At 45.2% G+C, this 16,681-nt stretch overlaps 1 protein-coding gene across 6 annotated transcripts in view; it reads right to left on the bottom strand.

Annotated features, from left to right (window-relative positions):
* The window catches only part of SH3TC2 (SH3 domain and tetratricopeptide repeats 2), a 99,754-nt gene that overhangs the window by 18,536 nt on the left and 64,537 nt on the right, over positions 1-16,681 (bottom strand). For all 6 annotated transcript variants that reach the window (XM_047731393.1, XM_047731394.1, XM_047731395.1 and 3 more), the window contains exons 5-9: positions 15,070-15,213; positions 13,778-13,979; positions 12,905-12,978; positions 10,360-10,555; positions 2,050-2,183 (exon numbers count right to left, since the gene is read on the bottom strand). In XM_047731393.1, the coding sequence (XP_047587349.1) occupies positions 2,050-2,183; positions 10,360-10,555; positions 12,905-12,978; positions 13,778-13,979; positions 15,070-15,213 (750 nt within the window). The remainder of the gene's footprint in view (positions 1-2,049; positions 2,184-10,359; positions 10,556-12,904; positions 12,979-13,777; positions 13,980-15,069; positions 15,214-16,681) is intronic.

Raw genomic sequence — 16,681 nt, forward strand, 5'->3', positions numbered from 1 at the left:
TCACGCCTCATCCATCCTCTCAGCTGCCAGGGACTCCACTGCACAATATGACACAGGACTAGGTGAGCAAAAGTGACTAATGAAGAAAAGAGAGTGAAGGGGCCTCTAAGGGTCCCAGTTTTGTCCCCTGAAGTGACTTCGGGGGATGAGGTGGAAGAAGGGACAGTCTGGAGCAGAGTTTCAGACATTCTGCATCTGAAGGACTCACAGGAGCTCTAGGTCGAGAAGGAAGTCGATCTGTAGCCAGAGGGAAAAGGCTGAGACTTGCAAACACAGATTTAGGAACCCCAGTGTGTCACGAGGAACGGATCCGAGTCGTAGGAGAAGCATTTGGGCAAGAAGGCAAAGCAGCTGGGGGAGGGGAGTTTGTGAAGGAGTCGGAGAATCACCAGTATTTCCCAGCAGGTGGGAGGCAGCAAAGGCACACTCTGAGAGGAAAGAAAAGACACAGAGATCAAGGTGGCTCTGGGACAGCCACCCAACATTACAAAAGCAGAAGAAGGCTAGGTGAGAACCAAGAAGACACCTTGGGTTTGGCAGCAAGGAACCGAACCCTCTTGAATGTAACTGTGGAGGTGAAGCCTAACCGTGGAGGGGAAGGCCAGATTCACGCCCCCCCTTCTTCCCTCCCCCGCCCCCGCCCCAGCTCTCAGGACAGGGGCTGCTGGAAATGAGATTCTACCGCTCCCTGGCCAAGAAGCAATAGCCGCCTATGCCCTCACCCTGGGCTCTCTGGTGAGCTTTGCGGACAGCGGGCCCCGCACCAGGTCAAGCCTCCGCCTACTGCTCTAAGAATCGTTGTAGCTACTTGAGATCTGTAACCTGCAAAGGTAGAAGGGCTCGCCGCCAAACATGGCAGAGCTAGGGAGCTGGCTTTGTGCCCTGGCCCTCGTTGACACTGAGAACACGTGCCAAGCTCACTCCAGGCCAGGGCCATCGAGGACGCAATGAGCATGAGTTACAAAAGATGCTCCCTCTGGGAGAACGAATTACAAAGGGCACGCCTTCCCCGGGGCGGAGCGAAGCTGGAGTTTACCAATAGGACGCCCCTCTGCTGGTTGCCATGGTGCCGGGAGACGCCTGCGTCATCGTAAGGCTCCGCCCTGCATCCATCAGAGCAGCCCTCCGGGTCTTTACATAGGAGACAATGGGCTGCCTGGAACCTGCCCCTAGATCTCCCCCTACCATTGGATCAGCAGTTGGTGGACCCCTTAGATCTAAGCCTGTGGTCTGCTGTGACCCAAGGCACACCCAAATTCCTCCTGGATTTTCAGACCTCAGCTCCCCCTCCCAGGCGGTACCCGTAGCTTCAGCTTCCTGGTTCAGCCTGGTGGTTGGTGTGGTCTATTTGTGGCAAGAAAGTTCGCGGCTAGGTGCTCCTCGCAAATGCCCCGTGTGCATGGTGACCCTGACGCCCACCTCTGCCCCAGGGAGCGGGCCTGACACTGCTTCTGCAGATTCTCTCTTCTGTGCTCATGAACTGTGCCCCATCTAGTCTGCCCCCATGGCGGGGGGACACAGTACCGCCATCGCTGAAGAGATGGAGAAACACGAATCCTTCCTCCAGCCACTGTCACAAGGTGAATGAACTTCCTGACACGGTGCAGTGGGCCCTCCCAAAGTAAGGGAAGGGAGTGGCATTCATTCGCTCAATCAATCATTCAGACCCTCATGAGAAGTGGCGGTACTGAGGTCCCAGCCCCCACAAAGTCAACACACCCCGAGAGTCCAGCGTCAGTCTGTGTTGGGTGCAGTGTGGTAGACTAGGGATTGTTCTGACTAGAAAATGAGCAAGGCACTAATTCATCAGGGCCTCAGTTTCCCAATCTGTAAAATGGGAGGAGAAATCACCTCTTAGAAGCTGTAACATTCTATGGTCCTGCTTTTGTCCTCGGAGACCTAGGCCTCCCTCAGCCCTAGAAGAGGTGACCTCAGCCACAACTCAGGAGGTTTTCTTCTCCAAGGTTAGAACAGAAGGCTCAGTAGGGCTGGCCTCTCATGCTAGCGCTGGGCTGAGCTTTCAGAGGGGTCCAAGGAGCAAACACTCACTAAGCCGGTAGACAGACGCTATGTCAGTATGAGCAAGCGTGTGGAGGAAGCTGGCACACTCAGCTTTCCTGTCACTTCCCAGGACCCAAAGAGAGCATCTTTCCTCGTCACTGAAAAAGGCAGAGCTCTTGTTCCTGTGTTGAGACAAAAGACATGGATACAGATCAGTGCAAGGCTCCAGACACAACCATTCTCTCTACAGCCCAGGACACAGTGAAGGAGAGAGAAGCCATGGACCCACTTGCCAAAGTGACAGCCAGACTCCTCATCTCTCTGTTGTATAATGTATTTATCTCTGCTGCCCGGGAAGATCTCTGAGCACCCCATCAGGAAGAAACAAGCTACGTGGCTGCCGAACAGATCAAAAAGGAGATGAAAACACCCCTCCTGTTAAAACTCTATCTCTCGAAAAAAAACAAAGTCCCTTCTCTTGACCCATACCCTTTCTTTGAGACCACCTGGTGCCCATTTCTAATAGAGAAATACAAATTCGCTACCCCAAGGTAAGGGTTGAAAATAGGCCATTAAAAGATGTTTCTTTGTCAGGTTATTTCAAGAAAACACTAGGACAGGTGACACAGTCTAGAGAAGCAATGGAGAGAGTTTGACTCTGGTCCGAAGAAGCTTTCACAACTGTTGACCTCTGATTCCATGGCACAAAACAAGAGCATTATGTGACATTCAGAGGGGAGATGGGAAGTGGGTAGAAGGAAGGTCAAGGGGTAGGAGAAATGACTACACATAATAGAGATCCTTATACTCACTGTATTGAATAAACTCATTGTTAAGACTAATTTGCTTACTTACCATTTGTCATTGAATCAAAAAATGTGAAAACTAGAAGTGCCTCAGAAAATGTTCAATCCAGAATGTCCACCTGAACAAGTTCTAAGATCTCTTTCAGGCCTAAATAAAGTTGGAGGGGTGGAGGATTAACCTCAGAAACCATTTTTTTAACCAAAATAACTTGGAAGCCCAAGAGGTAACAACAGCTAGTCCTTAGAAGGGTGGGGGGAGCCTATTACGAATCAGACACCCTTATCTCATTTAATCTACACAATTGCCTGATGAGGCTGGTACTATTCTTACTCCTTTTTACAGAGGACAAAACTGAGGCACAGAAAAATAAAGTTGGTAGCTATGAAGTGGTAAACAACAACAACAACAACAAACTTCTCTAGTTCAAGCAGAATTAAGGGAGTGGCAGGGATGGGAGTGCCATGTTCTGCCACCTACGTTTGTCCTCAGATCTCCAGACTCTCCCAGCACCGTGAGAGCAGCCATCCTCAGAAGAACATCTGGTTGAAATCTACAACTAAGCTCATCTGAGATCGAAAGAAATCATTAAAGGATTTCAAATCATCATTATATGATTATATAAAATCATTATATGATTTCGAATTTCTGTAGAACGCTTAAAATTTGCAAAGCATTCCTGAATTTGCTATTTCATTTAGTAGCGTGCTGAGAGTGACACAGCAAGAAAGCAGTCGAGCTGAGACAGAAACTGTGATCTTCAGCCTCTGTGGCCCATTGCCCCACAGCTGATCTGCTCATGTCCTGAGTCCCAGGTATTTAGAAAGAGTCCAAGAAGCCTGACAAATTACATTAGGGTGTTTCAAATATGGAAATGAGGTTAGAAGAGTAAGACTTCTAGAAATATACAGGTTTTCCACAGGGGGCTATTGTCACCCACAAACACAGACAAATAGTAGATAAAATGTGACAAGGATAAATATTTTCATACATCCTTTAACTGGAAGAAAGAAAGGGAAATGCCTGAGAGCCAGAAACAAAAGATGAAACCAAAGTCAAGTTGGTAAACACCAGCACATGGCCCAGAGGCTCCCGGGAGTTTTCAGCTGGGACCCTGGCCCTCAGAGCTGGGGCTCACCCTGTAATGCTACCCAGGGACAGGACATGGGACTTTGGGTCCGGGCGAAGCAGGGAAGCTGAACTGAGCTCCTTACGTAGCTATGAGCTCGCTATTGCCTGACCGCGGCAAGAACTGCAGCTTCTGTGAAGAGGAGATGGGAAAACTCTCTGGCCAACGACACACTTACCATTTGGCTGAGACCCCAGGAAAAAAATCAAACACCTGGACTTACACCATTAGAAGGTGTGGTCTCTGGGGTGCCTGGGTGGCTCGGTGGGTTAAAGCCTCTGCCTTCAGCTCAGGTCATGATCCCAGGGTCCCGGGATCAAGCCCCGCATCGGGCTCTCTGCTCAGCTGGGATCCTGCTTCCCTTCCTCTCTCTCTGCCTGCCTCTCTGCCTACTTGTGATCTCTGTCTGTCAAATAAATAAATAAAATCTTAAAAAAAAAAAAAAAAGAAGAAGGTGTGGGCTCTGAATTATACTGGACAGTGTAAGTATAATCAAAGAACTTGACATTAAAAAACCAGCCCTGGCCCACTGAGTCCCTAAATTTCCAGGGAAAGCAAATGCCAAAACTGCTCTACCGGGATATTTTCTTCAGTCCGGTCTTCCTGCAAAGACCATCTTTTAAAACGTTGAAAATTCAGGGTGCCTGGGTGGCTCAGTTGGTTAAGCGTCCAACTTGCGATTTTGGGCCAGGTCATGATCTCACGGATCATGGAATGGAGCCCCACATCCGACTCACGCCCCATGGGGAATCTGTGAGTTTCTCTGCCCCATCCCTCCCCCCATGTGCATGCACACTTGAACGTGAGCTCTCTCTCTCTCTCTCAATAGATAAATAAATCTTTTTAAAAAATTAAAAGTAAAATATTGAAAATTCGTTCACATAACCAAAACTACAAACACAAGAAAAGGGAACTACTGACAGTGAAGGCCAGCGGGTGCACAAATAGGTAAATCAACACTACAAAAACTAGAAATAACAATTTAAAGATTATTTATAATATGTGTGGTTAAAATTATGAAATGAAAGACTGGCTAGAAGCTACAGGGAAAATACAGAACCTGATGAGGAGAAATAAGTATACGTGGAAATTCTAGAAATGAAGATAAAGGCATGGACACTTAGAACTACATGAGTGAGGTCAGCAGCACGTTTAGTCCCAGCAGAGGAAAGAATTAGTGAAACTCAAGACTGTTTGGAGGAAATCACCCAGAATGCACCTAGAGGGACAAAAAGATGAAAAATACAAAAGAACTGATAAAGTAAGACTGAGGCTAGAATGGCAAGTCCAACATACCTCTGTTAGGAATTCCAGAAGAGAGACTAAAAAGAATGAGAGAGAGGCAAATATTCAAAGGGAGAATGACTGAGAATTTTCCAGAATTGAAGAAAGACATGAGTCTTCAGACTGAAGAAATACACCACATCCTAAGCAAAATAAATAAAAACAATATCATTTCAACATGATTCCATTCCTTTAGATTTAACCTTTCTTTTTATGTTTTCTATTTCTCCTGATCCTTCTTTCAGGATTCAGTGATCTACCACTTGACAGTTCAATTTACAGGATGAAAGAGTTAAAACAGAAAGGATAAGGGCATAAATCAATGAAATAAAAACAAAGCAGAAGAAAATAATAAAGATAAATAAGAAATTAGCGAGATAGAAAACAAAGAAACAATAAAGACGGTCAATGCAAGAAAAATTGTTTTTCTCTAAGGATTAATGAAAAGGACAAAACCCTGGCAAAACAGATTTGAAATTTTATACTAATAGTTATTTTTCCCTCCACTTCAAAGGTCATTCTACACTTAGCTGAATGATCATTCACAAGTATATTTTAAGTATATTTAAGACAAACAAGCACGAAAGACCGAGAGTAGTGGCAACTCACAGATCTCCACCGAAATAACTACTAAATGATACATGGGAGACACCTTACAATAAATATGTAACAGAATATACCACATCTAGATGTATCATAGTACAAAACATCAGTAAGAAAAACCTAAAAAAAAAAAAAAAAAAGACAGAGAGAGAGAGAAAAGCTGCCTACCTGCCCAGAAATGGCTACGAGACTAACAGCAAACTTCTCATCAGCAAAAATAGATGCCTCAAGAAATGGAATCATTAAGAAGACAGAGATAAACAACAGGAAGAATAAAAGAGGGGATATAAGAAACAGAATTTTTCAATCTTCTAATACTATAGATTACAGGCTAATCTGTGTTCTTTTTTCTGGTATTGAGTGCATTAATTTTTCAAATCTTCTTTATTTTTTAATTTACAAGTTTAAGTACATACATTTCCTTTAAATAACATTTTATTTAAAGGAACCATATCTACTACAATGTGAGTAAGTCTTAAATTTACCTTAACTGAAAAAAAAGGGACCAGTTACAGGAAAAAAAAAAAAGACATGTATATATATTTTTAAATACACAATACTCGTGTGTGTGTGTGTGTGTGTGTGTGTGTGTGTGTGTGTGTGTTGTTTTGGTTTAGTTTTTTTTGTTTTAATTTTTTTTTTTAAGATTTTATTTATTTATTTGACAGAGAGAAATCACAAGTAAGCAGAGAGGCAGGCAGAGAGAGAGGAGGAAGCAGGCTCTCTGCTGAGCAGAAAGCCCGATGTGGGGCTCGAACCCAGGACCTGGGATCATGACCTGAGCCGAAGGCAGCGGCTTAACCCACTGAGCCACCCAGGCGTCCCTTGTTTTAATTTTTTTACAAATGTCTGTTTCTAAAATGTCTCAGAATGATGACTGGGAAGATACATATCAGCTTCAAGCATTCTTCCCTGGAGTAAGAATCAGGGTCACAGGATGAAAGTAGGAAGGAGTAACAGGGGGTCTTCAGTTATATCTAAAGACATTTTCCCCTCAACACACACACACACACACACACACATCAAATACTTTTTAAAAGCCTAAAACCAAAGGAAAGGAAAGGTGTGGCATTCTGTCACCATCAGTAACTCTTAAATCTCTAAAGGCACTCTGGCCAAAACAAATACCCTGTCTAGTCAGAGAGAATGCCTGCCCCCTTTTAGCAACTGGTTTTCCAGTTGCTGTTCCCGTGAAACCAGGTAGCTGGTGTTGAAATACGGGCTGTAAATAAAAGGAAACCCACAACTTTGCTGCCATGGAAAAACAGGATCCCTTTCCCATGTGTCAGAGGCACAGACTAAATCTGACTCACAAAACAGCTTCTGAGAAATTTTACTCTCAAAAGACTGCCTATTTGGTTAAATAAATACAGACGGATGGATGGATGGATGGATGGATGGACGGACGGATGGACGGATGGACGGATGAGTGAGTGAGTGAGTGAGTGAGTGAGTGAGTGAGTGAGTGAGTGAATGAATGGGTACACTTTAAGGAGTAATATACTAACTAGCACAGGGAGGGAGCCTGTGGGAAGAGGATGGAGACCAGCAAATGCTGGACCTTCTTCAGAAACCTTGTATCAAGTGAACACAGACTAAGAGTGACACCCAGTGGCCAGACCACCTGCATAGCACACAGAATGATTCCCAGGACTCCACACCCTGGCCACTGCCTGCGACCAGGTTGTTAGTAGGCTTTTTCTTTTACTGTTGTGTTTTGGGGAGGTGTGTGATCTAAAGAGTACTGGAGGGGTGGGGGGTGGCGATGAGCCACCTTCCCTCTCCCTTCCTTCTTCCAACTCTCCCCATCTCCCGGCTCACCCTCCCCTTCCCTAGGCAATGTGTGGTCTCTGGTGACCGGGTACCAAAGGTGACCAGGTAGAGAAGCCAACAGAAGACACTGTAGAAATAAGAAGTTCTCATACCACAGTGACAGTACAGGGCGCAATGTTCCTCATGGCGAGAGTAGATCCCCTACAACTAAGCCTCTTAAAATACGATAATCAAATTAATTAATTTAGTGGTATAAATTATTGCGAGTTGGGACAAGGTAGGAGGTACAGAAGTCCGAATATAGTTTATGAAATCTGATGCTTATTAAAACTGCCTCTCGGGGTGCCTGGGTGGCTCAGTGGGTTAAGCCGCTGCCTTCGGCTCAGGTCATGATCTCAGAGTCCTGGGATCGAGCCCCGCATCGGGCTCTCTGCTCAGCAGGGAGCCTGCTTCCTCCTCTCTCTCTGCCTGCCTCTGCCTGCTTGTGATCTCTCTGTCAAATAAATAAAATAAATCTTAAAAAAAAAAAAAAACTGCCTCTCAAAGAAGACCCCCCCATGGCAGGAATGGCCATAGGAAGAGTTAGAGCATATTGGTCACACACACACACACACACTGTGCCAGACACCATTCTAAGTGCTTCACATGTGTTAGCTCATGTCAACTCCTGACAATCCTATGGGCAAATACTATAATCATAGGCATTTTACAGATGAGAACCCTGAGGTATAAAGAGACCAATTAACATGTCCAAAGTTGCCAAGCTGGTAAGCCAATGGAGACACACAATGTGCTTATGTGGCCATGAATGTCTTTCAGGCAGTCTGGCTCTGGAAGTCTGCTTATTAAGCTATTCTGCCCCCTGATGACCAGGTTCCCTCCAATGGCCACTGACCTCTCAATGACCAGTGACCTTCCAGGGGCCAGTCCCCAAGGCCTTTCAGCAGGCAGCCCTGTTCTACCTCTTGCAGTCTGCAACAGTGTTAACTGCCCTCCCAACCTCCTTCCTTCTACTCATGCGGCTCCTTTGCTCTTTTGTCTCCTTGGCTACATTCTTTCTTCCTCTGCTCTGTAAATTGTTCTTCCTCACCACATCTCTGTGTTTATTCTTTCTCTCTCTTACCAGGACCTCAGCTGCAGAGCTGGCCAAAAAAGAAACCTAGATTTCACATCGGGATTCTGGAGTTCCAGACCCAAGGCCTTGGGTTCAGCCCTTTCACTCCTGGGGTCCTCTCTTGCCCCTGCAGTAAATGAGGGGGTGCTTTGAGCAGTGGTTCCCACCTTGGCTGCCCATTAGCCCCACCTGGGGAGCTTCCATAACTCTGGCTGCCAGGCCCCACCCTCAGCAATGAGATAGAACTTCTGAGGACACAACACCAGCATCTATATTTGTGAAGTGCCTAGAATCTCTAAATTCCTATTGATTGGTCCTTAGCCGTGCCCTCTCCTTCCTATTCCCCCGCCCCTTCCCAAGTGCCAGCCTTCATCTTCTCCTTGGTCTCCTACCTCCAGGTCTCCCCTGCCCTTGCAGTCCTCACTCAAAGCCAGGGTTCCACTCAGTGGCTCCGCATTCTCTGCCAGGCCCAGAACAGACATTCTCTGTCTGCCACGTCTTGGCCCCACTGACCTTTGTCACACCAATGCCCTCCTCGTAACCTGCCTCTCAACCAACACCAGTCATTTGTCACACAGTCCCTCGCTTTCCTACCTGTGATCACTTCTCCCCATTTCCACCTGTTGAAATGCATCCTACAAAGTTGAACTCAAATATTGTCTATTTCATGAAAGTTCTCCTGACACCCTTTTCCTGCTTATAATCTCCCATCTACTCCATAATCCTGTAGGGGCTCAGTGAGCGCTCTTCCTTGCTTAAGGTCACTTGAGTTCCCACATTTCTGTGTAGGGAAAATGACCTGTCTCCTCCCTCTACAAAGGACAAGGCTTAGAGGGAGCTTCTGCCGTTGGTCCACTCTCTTCGGTGGCTCTTTTGTACAAGGGAAAACATTCTAATCTGGGTGTGCAAGGCCTTTGACAATCCTGGGGCCTCATTTTCCCAGCATCTCCATCCTAGCAGCCAAGTCTGTGTTCTGTGTGGTACTTACAGGGCACAGGTTTCCTCTTAATTTCCTATCCTCATGCAGGAAGCCCACCCCAGAGACACCATCAATATTCCTGACTCTGCTCCCCCATGAGGGGTGGGCGGCCCAAGCTGGCCATCTGCTCCTCACTGGTCCCATGGATGGGTCTGCTCCTCAGAACTAGCCCTTCCAGACCCGAGGCAGAAAAGAGGAAAGGATGCCCTCTATCATCCTCGCCCACACTGTCGCCATACATTAAGCTTTCCTCAGACCTCCACGGGAGGGTGTCTCCTCTCACTAAACTGTAATCTATAGGTCTCTGGGTGTGCCCTTCCCTTAATGGAGCCCCTTGATTGTCTGGGGTAAGAGGCAGAATACAAGTACTGATACCATGCCTGCAAGGATAACAGCAGGCCCTATGGCTTGGAGTTGTGCCTCTCTCCTCGCATACAAGAAGGTCTCAGGGACCACCTGCTGGACAGAACTGAACTGACTCATTCCCGGATCACTCATCCTCTCCTTCCCAGCACCCCTCGCGGCAGCCTTAGTGGTCAGGACGCGCTCCTCTGACTCCATCTTGCCGGGAAACCCTGAAGCACATCTGCAGCCCCCCTCAGCATGGGACGGGCCCCCTGGGAAGGCGCCCCATCCCCAGGACATCCCAGAGGTCCCCTCTGCCATACTCACATCGGGGAATACGACTCAGGATCTATGTTCCTGGTGGGAACAAAGCCCACTTCTCCTGAGCGTGTCGACTTCCCGATGAACCACTGAAGCCCGGGTATGACAAAGCCGATGATCTCGATGCTTTCTCCCCGGTGAAAATTCAGCTCATCTTTTTCTTCCCTTTCATATTCCTTCCAGGCCTTACATTTTCCTCTGCCTGTGGAGAAACAACATCGTCAACCAAATAAGGCAGAAACTGCTCCTGGTGTAATAGGAAATGAAGGATTCCCAGAATTCGGAATTTTGAGGATCAGTATCATCCCCTCCTCCCACAAAAAAGAAGAAATTGGCAGGAATGACATAGGGTAACTGGCTTTTAATTTTGCCAAACTGGGACATTCAAAGAAAGGAACTACCATCCACGTTCACCAACACTTTATGAAAGAAAAGATGTGTTAACAAATGGAGGAAAGCTCACCTCAGAATACCTAAAACTGAATAAAGTTCACTCCTGGAGAACTGGAAAGCTTACTATATTGCCTTACTGTGTCTGATTTGCCATTATCATATAAATGCTTCATCATGGTTAGCACAAATCTACAGACCAGAAGGAGAAACTGTGTGAGATCTCTCCATTTCCTTCCGGTCCTTTGGCTACTATGACCCTCAGTCTCCCCAGCTGTAAAACGGGAACAGTAAGAATACTCATCTCATAGATATTAGAAAAAGTCAAAGAGATTAAGTGCACCATGCCTGGTACCTAACCAAACTTCAGTAAATGTTAACCTCCTATTACTGGTAAACGGAAAACTTCTCAGGCCCCAGAAGGATTTGGAAGACTCGCCTTCTGACTATGGTCATGACTCAACTTAGTAAGCTGTCCAGCTAAGATCTAGTAATGACATATTTACAACCTCTGTGCTGTCCAGCTTACAAAGTACTTGTAAGTCCATTTTCTTAAATCTTTACAAGGTCCTAAAGAGTAGGTAGAGCTGCCATCACACTCTCCTTCTTATAGGTTAAAAGGTGGAAGAACAGAGAAGATCTGTGATTTGTCCAAGGCCCTGGGTTAACCAACTGCTGGTTAACCCTTCTTTCCACAACTAATGTTGCTTTCCTGGAGATAATGGTTCTTATGTGTCTTGGTTTCCATGTTTCCTTTAGCTTCTCTGCTGTAGCTACTGGCTTTGTTTCCCCCCCTGACATTTTTGACCACGTTTCTATGGATTGTGTCCTCAAGAGCAGAAATTTCTACACTTTGTGGGCAAATAGCATTGAACACTTGCAGTGTGAGAAAATTGTACTGAGTGATTTTCAGATGTCACTCAATCGATTTTTCACAGCCTTCAAAGCCAGTTTTATGGTAATGTTTTACTCATGAGAAACTTGTAGCATAGTGAGAGCTCACGAACTGGCCGAGGTCACACTGGTTTTCAGGTGTGGAGCCAGAATTCGAACTGAGAACAAATTTCACAGCCCTGTATTCATAATTCCAAGGAATGCTTATCTTACCACGGATAGCCAAAATCTTGTTTACGGTGAGTTAACTGATTAGCCCTATCTGGGTTCCATTAATCCCTCCATTTCTTTTTTTTTTTTTAAGATTTATTATTTATTTTAGAGAGACAGAGAGACAGACAGAGAGTGCATGAGTAGGGGGAGGGACTGAGGGAGAGGGAGAGAAGGAATCTGAAGCAGGCTCCTGGCTGAACATGGAGCCCAATACAGGCCTCGATCTTGGGACCCTGAGATCATGACCTGAGCCGAAATCCAAGAGTCAGACACCCAACAGACTGAGCCACCCAGGTGCCCCTCCCTCTATTTCTTTTTTTTTTTTTAAGTGTTATTTGGGCTCACAGCTTACAAAATGGCACTTGAGCTAGGCTGGTTGGCGGTGGGAGGGCTCTAAGGATGAAGATGAAAGGAATATATGTTCCAGATACTAGAGAACATTGAAGTTCATCTCCGTAGATACATATGTCCTTACAGTAACATATGTATATGTATGTATGTGCCTCTGTACACACAAGAGATTACTCAAAATACATGCATGTTTATATAATACATACCTTTATATATCTCTTTCATTTATTTATTCAACAAATATTAACTGAGTCTATCCATCACGTGCCAGGCATTCTTACTCTTCCGGAATCCAATTTCACAAAATTTTAAGGGAAATTGAAAACATTTTGACCCGAGATTGAAAACAGCCTGCAGCCACGTTTGGCTCACACTGGGCTTTTTATTCACCTGACCTATCATTAAATCCCCACAGTCCCCACCATTCGCTAACATCTCCCACCCAGGCTCTCATGCATGTGTGCGTTCTGTCTGCCACGCATGTCTGTCTGTCTGTGAACCTTTGTACCAGCAGCCCCGGATTGAGACCTCTCATGTCACAGGCAAGGAAACCTGTGTTACAAGCAGCAACTGGCTTCTCCACGTCCAGCCAGCCGCACAAGCTAGGTAGGAATTCACACCAAATCATTCCAAACTTGCAGATAAAATTAGGAGGCAGGGCGGTATTATCTTCCTGACGATACTGTCTTCAACTCAGCCATACCGATCTGATAGGAGCCTGTCCAATCCCTCTTCCTGGAAAGGCCACAGCTTCCCGGATAATTTTTTAGAAACCATCTGCCAATGGAAACACGAGATTTGCAAAGACAGATTTCAAAAAATGACACCAGCGAGCAGAATAGTTCATTAGAATAACAACAATGGCCATGATCATAAGTATCATGGTTAGTACTCCTATTAAAACGATGACAAACATTTATTGAGAACTTCCTTTGTATCAGGTGCTGTGAAAAGGAGAGTCCAGCAGGCCTACGATGTTTTCTGGCTCTAAATTAGTTTGCCAGTTAAATGACTAACAAAGGATCTCTTTCCATTCTCACTGTCAGATTCTCTGCCAAGGCCAAGCACAGGGTCCACAGCCTGGGATCATGTGTATGGCCCCTCTGGATGTTTGAGGTTACAAAGCCTTCAGGTCCAGATTCTCAAACTTAAGTGTGGAATATATCCCCTTAGATTCAAGGGGAGCTTATAGAAAAGGCAAATTCCTGAATCTGATCCCAAAAGAGCCTGATGATGGCCAGGCAGGCTGAATTTGTAGTCAATCCCCAAGTGATTCTGATACAAATAGTCCCCAGTCCCCATACAGAGAAACACTGCATTTGAAGACCAGGCAGTAGGTACAATGTCCATCTGAAATTTTGAGTTGTCTCATATTTCACCAAATTGTACAAATTTTGACTGTTAAAAAAATAAAGGAATGAAGAAAGGAAAAAAAAAAAAAAACAGAACAACCCCACCCAGATTTTGTTCCCTCCGTAGGACCATAGATGCCCGTGTCTACAAACCTATCTCCCACGCACTGTGCAGACCTCAGTCTGCTCTGGGACCCGCTCCCAAGATGTAGTTGGTTACTCACTGGTGGAAAGGCAGGGGCAGAGGTTCCAGAGCTGACAGGGGCACCAGACCCCGCTGACCAGTCACCAAGGATACGCCCTCCCACTCGGATTCGCTGTCAATGATCTTCACAGAGATTAACTCCTTCTTGCACAGCGTCAAATACTCTCCTTCCTTCTCAGCTGGAGGAGCCACGGAGCACATGGCTCTGCAGAAGAAGTGGCCTGTACATAATGAGAAAAGCCCCTCCAAGGAGTAGCACTAGGTGAAAAGGGATTATCACACAACATAACATTTCTAACCAGAAGTCTGGCTGCTTTTCTTCCTAGGAGTAAAGGACACGGCCAAGGGAGAAGCACCACAGGAAATCTTTGTGATCCCAGAAAAACTGGACTGGGGGTTCAGGGGGACAAAAAAGCCACTGGGAGGGAATTCTCTTAAATTAGACACCATAAGCTCAGAGTGGTTTGTGAGAGTAAGGTTGAATTGGAGCTTTACCTTGAACCAAAAAAAAGGGGGGGGGGGACAAAAATTAACAGAAACTTAGTTACAACTGTAACCTTCTGCTTAGTCTTAGGGCCAAAAAAAAAAGAATAAATTTGGTTGATGTTTCTCTAACTAGATTTTATAGTAGCACAGTATGACATTCATTCCTTCGATTGTGATTTATTCAATGTGATCACAAACAGAATCTAGAATGCAAATCTAGATTGCACTGCAAATCTAGAATCTAGAATGCAAAACATTCTAAGCAAATCTGACTCTTTCATTGTGCCTGTGATGTCATGGGTCCTTAACTGGTTGGTTGTAGCCCCCATCGGATCCTTCCTTGTAAACAGATTGGCCTATGCTCCAAGAAGTTCCCCAACACCGTTTTCCTCAATCTCAGGAAATCTTGCAGGTTTTGCAAGATTTGCAATTTTATTTCACAATCATATTATATTACAAAAAGGGATTCTTACTCCTGGATGCACGTTAGAATTATCTGGGCAACTTTTAGAAAATACCAGAGCCTAGGCCCCAATCTCTGGAGATCTAATTGGCCTGGGTGGAAACTTGGCATGGGGCATCTTCTCCAAACTCCACAAGGGGGTCTCACATCAGACAATCAGAGAGCCTCACCCACACCTGTTCATGTGATATCAGTGTCCAATGGACAGAGATGTTTGGGGTAATATTGTAATAGGTGGGTCCATTTATGAATATTCTTACCTTGGAAACATTTTTTTGCCTCCTTTTGTATCCTAATTATTTCAGGGGCTCTGATAATAAATACCCAGATAAAACCCCACCCCACTCGTCCCCCATGCTCACCTTCCTGTATCAGAAGGCCCAGGTATATTGTTTCTAGGTGTTTCTCATCCACTGACACTTGGATCTCTGTATCCTCCACCAATCTGCAGCTGAGCCAGTACTTATGGTCAAAGAGGAGATGTTCCAGACATGCAGACACATAGCCTAAGAGGTCAAGTCAACATGATTCCTGAACAGCATGATTTCTGCTACAAGCTGAGCACAGAAAAGGGTGAGGAAGCTCCTTTCTGAAGGTCCCTCCCAGACCTTCGTCCCCAACCTGATCCCATTTAACTGAAATTAGAAGAGCATAGAGAGGTAGCTGGGAAATTTCTAGAGTGAATTGATTCTTCTCAGCATCTGTTGGGAAACACAAGTCATTTTTAAATGACATTTACTCCTTTCAACACATTATGGGTCTCCATAATGGATAATAAGATGACCAAACCTAATTACCTTCTTCTGATACATCCATAAAGGAATTCTGAGATTCTAATTTGAGCTCTGGGGGGTCCTGGTTCCCTCCCCTTAAAGTTTTCCTGACTGAGGTTCAAATTCCCGTACCTCTCCTCTTACACTGTTGGTGGGAATGCAAGCTGGTGCAGCCACTCTGGAAAACAGTATGGAGGTTCCTCAAACAGTTGAAAATAGAGCTACCCTATGACCCACCAATTGCACTACTGGGTATTTATCCTGAAGATACAAATGTAGTGATCCGAAGGGACACATGCACCCCAATGTTCATAGCAGCAATGTCCACAATAGCCAAACTATGGAAAGAGCCCAAATGTCCATCAACAGATGAAAGGATAAAGAAGATGTGGTGTATATATATATATATATATGAATACTATGCAGTCATCAAAAAATGAAATCTTGCCATTTACAACCACGTGGATAGAACTAGAGCGTATTATGCTAAGTTAAATAAGTGAGTCAAAGAGAGACAATTATCATATGATCTCACTGATAGGAGGAATTTGAGAAACAAGACAGAGGATCATAGGGGAAGGGAGGGAAAAAATGAAACAAGATGAAACCAGAGAGGGAGACAAACCATAAGAGATTATTAATCTCAGGAAACAAATTGAGGGTTGATGGAGGGGAGGGAGGTGGGAGAGATGGGGTGCTTGGGTGATGGACATTGGGGAGGGTATGTGCTATGGTGAGTGCTGTGAATTGTTTAAGACTGATGAGTCACAGATCTGTACCCCTGAAACAAATAATACATTATATGTTGATTTAAAAAAAAAATTCCTGAACCGCTAATGATGCGGTGGCTAGAGGGTTGTCCATGACCCACAAAGGAGTCAGGATTGGCTTTATCATCCCTTCTCTGATTCTTTCCATCATTCATGCCCAGCGTGTGCTCCCTTGTTAAAACCAAACTAGATACTAAGCAAATTGTAATTACGGATAGTATTTCAAGCATTCCTACGAATGTGAGTTATTTGTGTTAACATTTTGCTTCTTTTGAGACATCCTCTTTCTTAAGATGCAAAAACCTGTTTCTTTCCATTCTGACTGTTGTGATTAGGCCTTGTGTGTTCTATCATCGTGCACACAAATCTCCTGAGGATCTTATTAAAATACAGATGCTGGTTCAGCAGGTCTGGGCTGGGGCCTGAGATTC

This window comes from Lutra lutra, chromosome 5, assembly GCF_902655055.1.
Source record: "Lutra lutra chromosome 5, mLutLut1.2, whole genome shotgun sequence".
NCBI classification, from domain to species: Eukaryota; Metazoa; Chordata; class Mammalia; order Carnivora; family Mustelidae; genus Lutra; species Lutra lutra.